General features: G+C 39.6%; 1 protein-coding gene and 1 pseudogene across 1 annotated transcript; both read right to left on the reverse strand.

The window, feature by feature from the left end:
- On the reverse strand, positions 1-951 carry LOC108389415 (olfactory receptor 8S1-like). The gene has a single exon (XM_017647899.3). The coding sequence runs from the start codon at positions 838-840 to the stop codon at positions 1-3; it is 840 nt and encodes a 279-aa protein (XP_017503388.3). The 5' UTR covers positions 841-951.
- Positions 952-10,271: 9,320 nt separating this feature from the next.
- Positions 10,272-11,414, reverse strand: LOC108385303 (glutamate dehydrogenase 1, mitochondrial-like; annotated as a pseudogene).
- Between the last annotated feature and the right edge of the window lie 560 nt (positions 11,415-11,974).

Consider the following 11,974-nt stretch of genomic DNA (forward strand, 5'->3'; position numbering starts at 1 on the left):
TTATCCCCTCTCTTTCTTTTGCCACCAAAAGCATTGTAAATACTTTTCCAGTGTTCTTCTCACAGCTGCCTTCACCTCCTTGTTCTTCAGGCTGTAGATGAGGGGATTCAGCATGGGAGTGACTACACCATACCACACAGAGAAGATCAGCTCCAGGGAGGATCCTGAGGTTGGCATGAGATAGCGGAGAAAACTTGAGCCGTAGAATAGGATCACTGTGGTGAGGTGTGAAGAGCAAGTAGAAAAAGCTCTGCTTCTGCTGGATGTAGAGGAAATGCTCAGGATGGTGGAGACAATGCAGGTGTAAGAAAAGAATATTGAGAGAGAAGTTACAAGTCCATGTGGGATGATAGAGCAAAACATGACAATGAGATTGGTGGAGACATCGGAGCAAGACAGAGGGAAGAGAGAGGGTAGCTCACAGCTGTAGTGGGGGATGGTAGGAGTATCACAGAAGTCCATTTTCATTGCCAGAGAGACATTGACGAATGCATCCAAAAATCCCAGCCCCCATGAGCCCCACACAAACTGCTCACACCTGTCTTTACTTATCATCTGGCCATAGAGCAGTGGATGGCAGATGGCAGCATAGCGGTCATAGGCCATCACTGAGAGCAGACAGGCTTCAGTACCTCCAGTGATAAACACAAAGAAGACCTGAGCCAGACAGCCCTCTACTGAGATGGTTTTCCTCTGAGACAGGAGGCTCTCCAGCATCTTGGGCACAGTGACAGAAGAGAAGCAGAGGTCCAGGAAAGAGAGGTGACTCAGGAAGAAGTACATGGGCGTGTGGAGGCGGGAATCAGCCCTGATCACCAGTATCATCATCAGGTTCCCCATCAGGGTCAGGAGGTAAATCGCCAGGAAGAGCACAAAGAGCAGGGGCTGGACGTGGGGGTCGTCAGACAGCCCCGTGAGAACGAACTCGGTGATGGTGCTGTGGTTCCTCAAGGCCACTTGAAAAGGTTGATCCCTAGAAATGACACAGAAAAATGTGGCAGTGAATTTTGCATTATCTTTCAACCACTTTTCACAGTGCATTGGTTCTCTTTTAATATAACCATCATCCAGAAAATATGGGCCAGGTTTTGACAGTCACTTGGAACATACATATGGATGAGATGCCTGTATTTTAAAAAGTCAGGGTTCAAAGACAAATATAGAAATAAAGACCAGAAATTTTGAAAAGTCATTATTTAAAGGCAAACACAGAAATGAAGGCCAGAAATTATATCACATATGACTAGGTGGAATGGGAGCTGAAAGAGTACTTTATACCAAAAAAGTCAGTAATGTCATCACAAAACTTTTAAGGATAGGTATTATTTTTCTGTAGAATCGCGGAAGCACATGTAGTCAGAGTATCAGGAGCAAGGCATGTTTGGTAAAACATGGGCATTTCTTAATAGATAACACTTAGCACGTGGGTAGACAGCACAGTGCATTGACCAAGGATATAGGCTTCTGGATCAGACCAGGATCAAATCCCAGCTCCGTCCTGTGCATCTTATATAACCATCTTGGGCTTCTGTTTGCTTGCTGAAAATGGTATAACAATAGATTATCATTCTGTTAGGGTTGTTATGAGATTTAAATATGACAACATATGTAAAGTGCATTTTGAAAAACTGTGTAATATTAATGTAAAAGTTGTCATCCTTATTTGAGATTGTAATTATAGCTTAAAACAAATAATATCCTCATGCAGGATTATCCCGTATCAAAGTTAAAGCTGTTCTTTCCATTACTGCTTCTGCACCTTACAGAAAGGGCTTTAATAAAGCTATTTTGAAATCACTAAGGATAGATGCTTTCCTTTTCCCATTTCCCAATGGATAGTTTGGCCTTTGGAGTCACACTGAAGTGTTCAAGGGTGTAATACCTTGAAGATGCCAAGGGTAATGTTCCTCAGTAGGAAAGGATAGTCAAAAAGGGAAAGAGAAGGTAGACCTCTTGCTCCCATCCTGAAAGCACTTTCTGGGATGGATATGTACCCCTGTGAAGGACTAGGCTTCCAGGCAAATAAGGGAGAGGTGATTTAAAGGAGTACCATGGCAGTGTCCATGGCACAGACCCTCACTCAGGCAGGGTAGGAAAGAGGTAAAGTAGGGGCAAAATTTCAGGAGTCCATGATTCCCAGAACTTTGAGAGCTTGCCAGGACACCGAAATTATTTGGAATCACCAGCAAGGCTGTCTCCTGTCCAAAAGAAGAGATCGTTACTAAATAACTTTTCTCTGCCCATTCTTAAAGAGGGAAATAGAGCATTCAGTCCTGTGTATCTCAGTTGTACAGATATTTGGATTTATCCTTTGAACTGCATCCTGAGTTACTTCTCTCAATAGTCCAGTACCAAGGCCTTTCCGTATCTCCTGACTTTGGTTTTGCCCAAATACTCAGGTCTGGTTTATAAAAATATTCTGCCTGTCTGAACATGGATACTATACATAAGTTCCAGGTTTGGTCTGATGTGCTAGAATCAGATCTTTGTGTCACTTGTAGGATTTAGCATGGTGACCAAGTCTATTTCCTCTCCCTGGTCAATCCTTTGCTGCCCTGTTCCCAATAAACTCACAACCAGGCCAAGAAGAACTTGAATCCTTACCTTCCAATGGATCGGCCATCAACACACCCCTAGCCCTTCTCAATACCCAAATGCATGTTACCTGTACATTCTCGCCAAAACACAATCTGCTCCCTGATGTGGCTGCAAGGCTTGTCCTTGATCCAATTACTAAGGATGAAAATGATCTAGAGAAAGTATTTCTTACACCTGATTTTATGACTGAGGTTATAAAATTCAACTGATAATGATATTTTTTTGTATTCTTCACTGTTAAAGTAAAATAGCTAAAGGCAGTTCTTTCTCCCAAATGGTCCGAAATGCCATCACCTTGGTGTTTCTTCATTTGTCCCTCTGTTTTTCTGAATACCTTGTCTCAAATACCGCATACTTTGTCTAACTACCCCTCAGAGCACCTGTGTTTAGGTAGCTTGAGGCTTGACTCCCAGGCATCAATAACCCAGAGGATGGCTGAGGCAATGCCACTTACTCCCCAGAGTCAGAACCTGAAGACTCTGTAGTCAAGAGTACCAGTGGGGTTTCCTTAAGTGAGGCATTTGGAACTTCTAGGTTGGAACAGTGACCAGAACTATCAAATGTGAATGCTTGTTATGAAAGTTCGTAGGAGATGGAGGAGGCAATGTGTATTTAACTGTTCCCTCATAAAAAAGAAATATTTTTAAGTTGACACTCTAAGGCAATTTCACCCAGATTAATCTGCTGTGTACATGCGAGTTAAAGATAAGTGAGTAAAAGAAATTATAATAAATTTAAAGGAAAGAAATCCAATAACCATTCATTTGCTCTAACTGCTCAGTAAACTTTTTCTGGTGTGATGCATCCATTTATATGAATCCATATATAATTAAGCCACATAATGGTATATAACAGTTTTCATGTTTAGGGATTAAGATTTCATTTTAAAGAAGAATTTACTTATTGAATGTGCCATGTACTGAGTCATAATAGATTATTGTGAAAATAATTTCTTATTACATATTTATGATGTACTGTAATGTTACCAATTCAAGCTAGAATGGTTAATAGTAATTATTGCTTCCTTTCTGTCAATTTTTAAATAAACATAAGAAATAAAATTGTAGGAAGTTAGAATACTCAAATCTATTATAAAGCATTTAGATTTCTGCAGGACATCTATGTGGATATTAAAATTATTTTATTTATACTAGTTTGCAATCATAAAATTAACATTAGGTAGGTATATGAAATATTTACATTCATAGAAATATACAAATATATAATATTTATACCCCAGTCACATGTCCCGGGACCCACTTGAATTCATCTGCATAATGATAAATTCCCAGCTCAAGTTCCTGCATCTTTTGTTTCTACAACATTACATGATCTTTAGAATCAAAGCATCTTGCTCCAACAACACATATTCACCCCAGAAGTTGAAGGAGTTAATACCCATGGGGATTATCTTAACCAATAGGAAATGGAAATCGGTGGATAAATGCCCCATCTTCTCTGATCCGTGGTGGGAAGTTTCTGAGATATGTTCTACATGGTTTCTCTGAGGGGCTTCATTGGGATTGGATGCCATTTTCCCACCATGAAGTCATACTAACATATACTTTATTGGTTTTTCCCTTTCTTGTCTCATGCCTCCCATTTCCTACTTTGAATCATCTCCAAAATACTCTACCAGTACCTAAATCTATGCCTCCTTGTTTACTTTTGGAAGAATGCATAAGAAGGCAGTTGGTACTAGATGTAATTGTAGGGAATAGTGGGATTCTGGTATTGAATCCCTTGCCAGTTAAGGAGCAACAGGGACCTTTTCTAGGGGTAAGTACTGGAGAGATAACTACTCTAACATCCAATTACTAGGACTCTTATCTGAATTTGGATGATATAAATTTGGAAGGGAAAGTATTGGCTCACTCAATAGCTGTGGCAATTCAAAAAATTGGTGATAATGATAATTTCAAAGACCATGGAGAGCTGAGCATTTGTTACTTGGCTTACAAGTCTTGAAATGGAAAATGATGTTTTCAATTCAGTCAGCTATCAACTTACAGCATACTGTAAATCCAAAAATATTACATAGAAGCACTGAAGAAAACCTCATCTCTTATTGCAGAAAGGGGAATTGTGCTGAGAACAAGTCTCAAGATTTGATCTTAAGGTGGTTGAGCCATAAAGAAGTCTAAGTATGTAGCTCTGGAAGGTATCTATGCTTAAGTCAAGGATTGAATCCTGAAGTCCGGAAGGTGAATATTTGGGTGGATATGCTTGAGAATCTTGAACCCATAGATTGCCTTAAACCTTCAGGCCTCTAGAAGTGGACTAGGATCTCCCTTAGTTCCTCTTATTTTAAAGTCTATACATCTATCCCTCTCATGTTGCCTGGATGAGAAGGAACCATGCGAAGCACATGCTTTACACGTTGACGTGTGACCTCTTCAAGATCCGCCCTAACTTATCCTCATTGCCTGCCTCTAGACCAGTAACATAGGTCAGATCTCAGAACCAGCCAAATAGAAAATGACAACACCCTGGAGGAAGAAATAGCTTCGTTACTGGAAAAGCAGAAGGATACAGTTATGATATACTAGAAGGAATTTGGGGAACATGTGTGGGATATATCTTGAAGGTATTGTGAGTGGGAAGGGTAATTTATTTAAGTTGTAGCATTGTTGCATAATTTAGAATTTTATGTCCTGGCAAGGACACAGTGGAACTGTTCACACAATGGAGTAAATCAGGAAACTGCTTTGTCCATGATCACCTCAAATTAAGACCATCAGTATCTCCATGTTCTCTAAGACTGGAAAAAAATTAATTTCCTTAGGGATTATGGTACATGATATGTGTTACATTTGTAGGGAAATCAGGAAACAATATTAAGGCACTGAAAGTAAATCAGGGAGTGCAATGCTGGTTCTGTGACAGAAGGTACCAAGATTGAATAAAAGTATAGTTAGGGAAATGAGAAAGTGAGAAATATCCAGTGGTGGATATTTAGTGCTATAAAATAGCACATTGTTCCCAAATGTACATAGGAAAGGGAGGTGATACATGAATAGACAACATTGCCATTACCACCTTATAGCCAGATGTTGGGCAATTCCACCATTTGCCTAGTTCTAATTACATTGTAAATGGGACTCATTAATTGCCTGCACCCTCTTCTGTAGTAATTATTAAGCAGTATGAGATCAGTGAACGTCAGCCCTTTTTATTAAGAAAGTAGTAGAATAAGGACTGCAAAACTCCTTTAATTCTCTCTGTAATATTCCTATATGGTTTATGAAAAACACTGCACAGCTGACAATGAACTATTGAATTTTTTAAGTTCTTCCCCTGATAGCCTCTGCTATGCCAGACATGAGGAAAACATTTCAGGAGTTCAGCAGGTTAAAAGTGACTGTTTTGCTAAAGGTGACCTGGCTATTGTATCCCATTCTGGAAAGATAAAGTACAGTTCATGTTCATGTGAGATGGACTCCTTTATGCAATTACTGTCCTTCTACAAGGATACCTGAATTCTCTGGGACATTGTCACAATCTGATAGGATTTAGATCTGATTACTTTCAAAAGTAAGTTTATTCATAATATCATAATAATCTCTTTGGAAGAGGAAGACAAGAGAATTTGGAAATAATAGTTCGCAGGAGTAGTCAAGGATGCTTGATTTAGGGCTGAGGCCAGTCAGTCAAATATCTGGGAATATCCCAAGTTGAGGCCTTTAGAGACATTTCACAAATAGTAAAGAACAAATTACTATCCCTTCAGGGTCCTACTAAGAAGAAAAAAGCACAAGGTCCTGCATTGCTATACAGATTCTGGTGTACATACATATTATGTTTAGGTGTCCTGTCATCTCTAATATAGAGTGACTAGAAAAAAGACCAGGTTTGGATAAGCTGGAAAAAAGGAAGTCTTGAAGGATACGCAAAGGGTAATAGTACAAGCTGTCTCTACCCCTGGGGCCATGTTATCCTAATGGACAGATGATTTTATGTGTCTACTACTAAAACTCAGGTGGACTTGGCATTATTAGGAAAAGTCTAATTCTGCCACCCAGTGGCAGCTACAGGTATTTTGAATTAGAAAACTGCTAGTCTAGTTGTGACCCATCTGGGACACAATTACTAGCATGCTCTTAAGCTGCAGTGGAAATAGCCCATATGGCCAAAGGACAACTGATTATCAAGATATAAACTTTGGTATTAGCAATATCAGAAAGACATTCAAATAAGGAAGGAGTTGTACAACAAAGTCCCTTAATAAAATATAAATGTTATACTTAGGAATATGTAAGATGAGTGAGTGCATCTTATTCATGAGCAGGCAGCTTCTCTCTACCTCTAGGATCAGTGAGAGAATGGTCACTTCTGTTTAGGAATGGCATGAATTTTACAACTCCTTGCCCACTAAAGTGTAATGGGTTGCTTGCTCCACCAATGGGAGCTCCTGTGTAGGAAAAGCGATACTTCAAATGGAAGTCCACTGCTATGAGCCCAGCAGACAAGTTGCCTAGTTGAAAAAGGCAAAGGTAATTCTGCACAATAGGCTGAGCTATAAGCAGTGTGTATAGCAGTACAAAAATAACTTGATTTTGCTCTAGAACAATTGATATAAAATGCTATATAAGAAAGTCTGGATACCACAGACTCTGAGGCCATAGCCAATGGCCCAATGGTCTAGCTAATAAATGTCCAGTGGATGAACAGGTATAGAATGCTGTGTATGAAGAACATGATTGAGGAAGGTCTATGGAATTTCAGAATGAAAACTAAAGTAAATCGTATGGATGCTTACCAAAAGAACCAAATTACTGGCTCAGAGTAGAACCAGAATACCAAGAGGATGCCTTGATCTTCTGTCTGCAGGTAGTTGCTTGGATACATGAGATGAGCAGGCATGTTAGTGTCTGAGCCATGAAACAATGAGTGTTACAAAAATACTCCACTGCTACCCACCAGAGTCACTGACATGGAAGTTAGTAATGTAATTTCCTGAATGTTAACAAGAGAAAAACTTCCTGAATCACCCAAGAACAAACACTGACCCAAGTGGTTGACACAGGGCCACTGCTAATGTTCCTGAGGATCCAAAAAGGATTTTAGTAAATGGACACTTATTTGTCTTTGATCTTTGCTTTCTCTCTAACAGCAGCTGAAACACCATCAAGGTCCTGGAAATAAGCATTTTATGTCAATTTGGAGCCATAACCTACAGCTCATTGGATCAAGAAAGACATTTCAACATGACTATTATACAAAAGTGGGCCGAAGGGACCTATGGGGCAGTGACTTAATTGAACAATTGAAATGAGAAAATTAAATATCTTTATTAAAGATACGATAAGATCATGAAGGATTTCCTAGTTTAATTGAGTGAATGTGGGCCCCACGTTTGAGGCATGTTTAATTGAGGAATGGTAAATGTGGAATCTTTTTAGAGATTTCTGTACACTGGAGATTTTTTTCTTGTTTTTTTTGGTTATCAGCTCCAGTGGGCCTAGGCTATACTAAAGGGACTGTTATTTCTCAAAATACTATCTTTATTTTTTTGAATTAGATTGCACATATTCCTAAGGTACCTCTGAGTTGAATTTTGACCTTGCTTCATGTAGCCGAACTAGAACTGATTTTAAGTGCTGCCCCATTATAATAATCTCAGGACCAGTTACCTCCCAACTGTAACATCTCTGCCTGGGAACAGGCAAAAGAGAGGCTCTGACAAGGTTCCTATTGCCACCTTACAAGCTTTCTTATTATTTATAAGATGTAGCATTTTTCAACCTTTTATTGTCAACCTCTCCACCTGGTATTTAAGGTATGACTCTTCTAAATACTGCTCAGTTAATATTCTTTTTTAGTTAAGAGTATTTAGTACATTTGCGTGTACTATAATTACTGATGTAGTTGGATTTAACTTTTCATGTCACAACATCACACCTGCTCTGTATTCCTTTTTCTCTCCCTTCTTGTCTTCGTTTAGATTAACTGTTTTTTTTTTTAATTCACTCTTTCTTTTCTATTAGAAGGGACTCTTTTACTCTTGTTTTAGTTGTTACCCTGGATATCACCACATGCGTCCTATTAATTAGTACTTTTACCAGTTCCTATGCAATATAAGGATCTTAGTTTTAATGATTTTTACCTCTCCAAGCTTTTGTGTTATATTGTCATGTATTTTGATTATATGTATGTGTGTATGTATGTGTATATGAATGTGTAATATGTATATATGTAATATGTATGTGTATAGTACCTCAAGACATTATTGTCACTATATAATCAATGTACATTTAAATTTACCAACATGTTCAAACTTTCAGTTGTTCTTAATTCATTCCTCCATTTCAATGTCTCCATTTAGGAACATTTTCTCTCTCTTTAAAGGAGTGCTTTCAGCATTTCTGTTGTGAATGTATACTGGCACTAAATATCTTCAGCTGTTGTTTATGTGAAAATATTTCCCTTTCTTTTTCTTAAGAAAAAGAAATAAAGGTAGATTTTCAATAACTGTTTTTATTACCAGGTTATTTCTTGGAGCTACAAAGTAATTAGAAATTTCTGAAAGAATATTACTGTTTAAAAAAAAGAGCTCATTTCATTACATAAATAATGTCTAGTACTTCATTTGATATACTGCTTTTCAAAAGCTGGCCAAAAAAAAATCCTAATATCCAATATTTTAAGTCCTTGTGTGCAGCAAGTGAGGCCTCAAAAGAAAAGGGACACAAAATCAGGCATAGCTGGGGACATTGGCAGTGCTGATGGCTATTGGTCAGACTGCAGACAGGGAGGCCAATTAGATTTTTCTGGGCTACTTTGCTTGAATTATTGTTCAATAAAATTATTACCCAACACAATAAATCTTTAAAGAAATGAAAAATCAATTAACATGATAAGGGGATTACTGCATTATTTGGACTAGATTCACAATTATTTTTGTCAAATTCAGAGAGTAATAACAAAAACAGTTTCCATCATTTGCAATTATGAAGATAACAATTATCTATCTGGCTTATTTTTGCTGGATAACAATACAGAACTGATGAACTATATATGATGCTGTTTTGTGTCATAAAATACTAGTTTTTTTCATTTATGAGTACTCACCATTTGAGTCAAGGTTAGGCTTCTTAAGTGATTAAAGGCAATTTTTATTACAGCAACATGTACTTATTTCATTCTAAAAGAATAAAATACATAAACAGAAACAGCTTTTATTTTTGTTTTCAACCCGTGAGACTGAGTTATTTTGCTGTGGTGAAGTAACAGTAACTCATTTTAGAACCATATCACCTTCTGAAGATGCCACATACTCACTTCTTAAATGCATCAGTGTTTGAGTACATTCCATCTATGACTTGGCAAGAGTGAAATAACGCAAGCAGCTGATTGTTTAGCTCAAACAAAATGTAATTAACATGTTGGGGACAAGTCATGGGGCAAGGGATCATAGCTAGATGAAAAGAGAGTTTTTATTTAGAAAAAAAAAATCCCAGATGGCTCCCCGGCACAGGTAATTTCTACTTTTATACTCATCAACCTGTACATGATCTCCAACCCTTAATTCTTTCTTCTTAAGGGCTGATTTGGGCTGGCATGTTGAGAATTTTGTTTATAAGAGAAAAAGATTTCAGTGGTTACATGAAAACTTGTGATAGCTTTGTAGAGGTTACAGGTAAAGAGGTAGTGAATAAGTCAGCTACCATCCACTATCTGAAGATCAAACCAGCTTCATCGTACACCCTGAAGACCTTCTCAATGGTGTCAACATAGGCAGCTGTTCTCAGGTACAATCCTAGGTTATACCTGATGGCCATGCACATGATTAACCTGGCAGAAAGCTCCATAGTGTAAGCTAACCCAGAACGTACAGTGTCTTTCTCAGATGCAACTCATATTCTGTTTTGGAACCCTGCTGTGTGTAGAATGGAAATAGCTCCATGGTGTTATCTAAATTTTCTCTCTAAACTCTCTTGAACAGACATGAACAAGTGGTAGTTCAAATCTCTTTCATATTTGAAAGTCAAAAGGCCATAGCTGACATGATTTATATTCTTCAGCCACTCAAGATACTGTTACTCCAGCATTCAAGTAGAGATCTGGAATAATCCTAATGTTCTTCAGAAAAACCTTATCAGCTTCTGGAGTTACTGGTCCATTGACAGCTTTGGGAATAATCTCGGTTTTGTCTGTGAGAGCACTGGATTTTGTCAACTGCTTTTCATTGGCAGCAGGGATAAGTATGTCACGGTCTCATTCCAAGATGCTTCATAGGGCTTTGCTTTAGGGAAGTCCAGGATTGGTCCATGTTACAATATGAAGTCTAGTTACTCTGAGTCAGTGCCACTTGAACTCCATACGCTCTCATTAGATTCTCCAACAGCAACACATTTAGCACCAATATGATATAAATATCTCATAGAGTACAGGCCCCCATTGCCAAATCCCCTAATAACAAATGTTTTATCTCCAAACCCTGGTGTCATTTCTAAAATGCTCATGTAAGAAGTTTCAATTCTATGGAAAACACCTCAGTCTGTGGCAGAGATATGAATGTGGATACCACCCTAGCTGATGGGTTTACCAGTAACGCAGGCAAGTACATGAATATCTAAGTGCCCTGTGGTGCTGGTGTAGGTGTCAGCAACCAAGGACATCTCCGACTCACCTGTGACCATGTCTGGGAAACACACATCAAAGACAGGACCAAGAAAGCCCTTTTTTGCTAGTTCCATGATGAACCTCCGTGTGATCTTTCCCAATTCACTGTTGGTGTAGTTCTTGGAATTGATCTTAACACTAGCTTTAGCACCTTGAAATGGCACATCAACCACAGAACATTCGTAAGTCATCAGAGAAACCAGAGCTTATATTTCTTGGCTCACATCTTTGTTTTAATGTATACACCTTCAGCAGGGGGTGCAGAGCCTGTATGGCGCCGGATGGGGAAGGACAGATTCAGCACGGGGTTGCAGGGCTTGATTCCCAGCATGCCACACGCCCGGTTTTGCTCCCGGGTCCTGACATCATCCTTCAGCTCCTTCTCCACGATGCTGACGTCGTGGTGGAAAAAGCCCTCCACCGTCTTAAGTAAGCTGGGGGCCTCCTCCCGGTTCACAGCTGCATCGCCATAGCTTCTCCCGGCGGGCGGGCTCAGACTCGGGCTGCAGGACCCCGGCGGCGCAGAGGCCAGGGTGGCGACCAGGTGCTGGGCAGCCTCAGGTTTTGGCGCTGGTGGCAGAACATGGCGGCCCAGCGCGGGGAGAGGAGCACGAGGCAGCTGCCTTTCTGCCTGGCTGCCCTTCCGGGTGGCCGCTGACCGCCTGACCGGGAGAAGCAGGCTGGGGCCCAGCGACCCCGGGCATGGCTGGTGGAACCCAGCACGGCGCACCGCCTAACGGAGCCAGGCTGG

The sequence above is a fragment of the Manis javanica genome, chromosome 10 (assembly GCF_040802235.1).
Source record: "Manis javanica isolate MJ-LG chromosome 10, MJ_LKY, whole genome shotgun sequence".
NCBI lineage: Eukaryota > Metazoa > Chordata > Mammalia > Pholidota > Manidae > Manis > Manis javanica.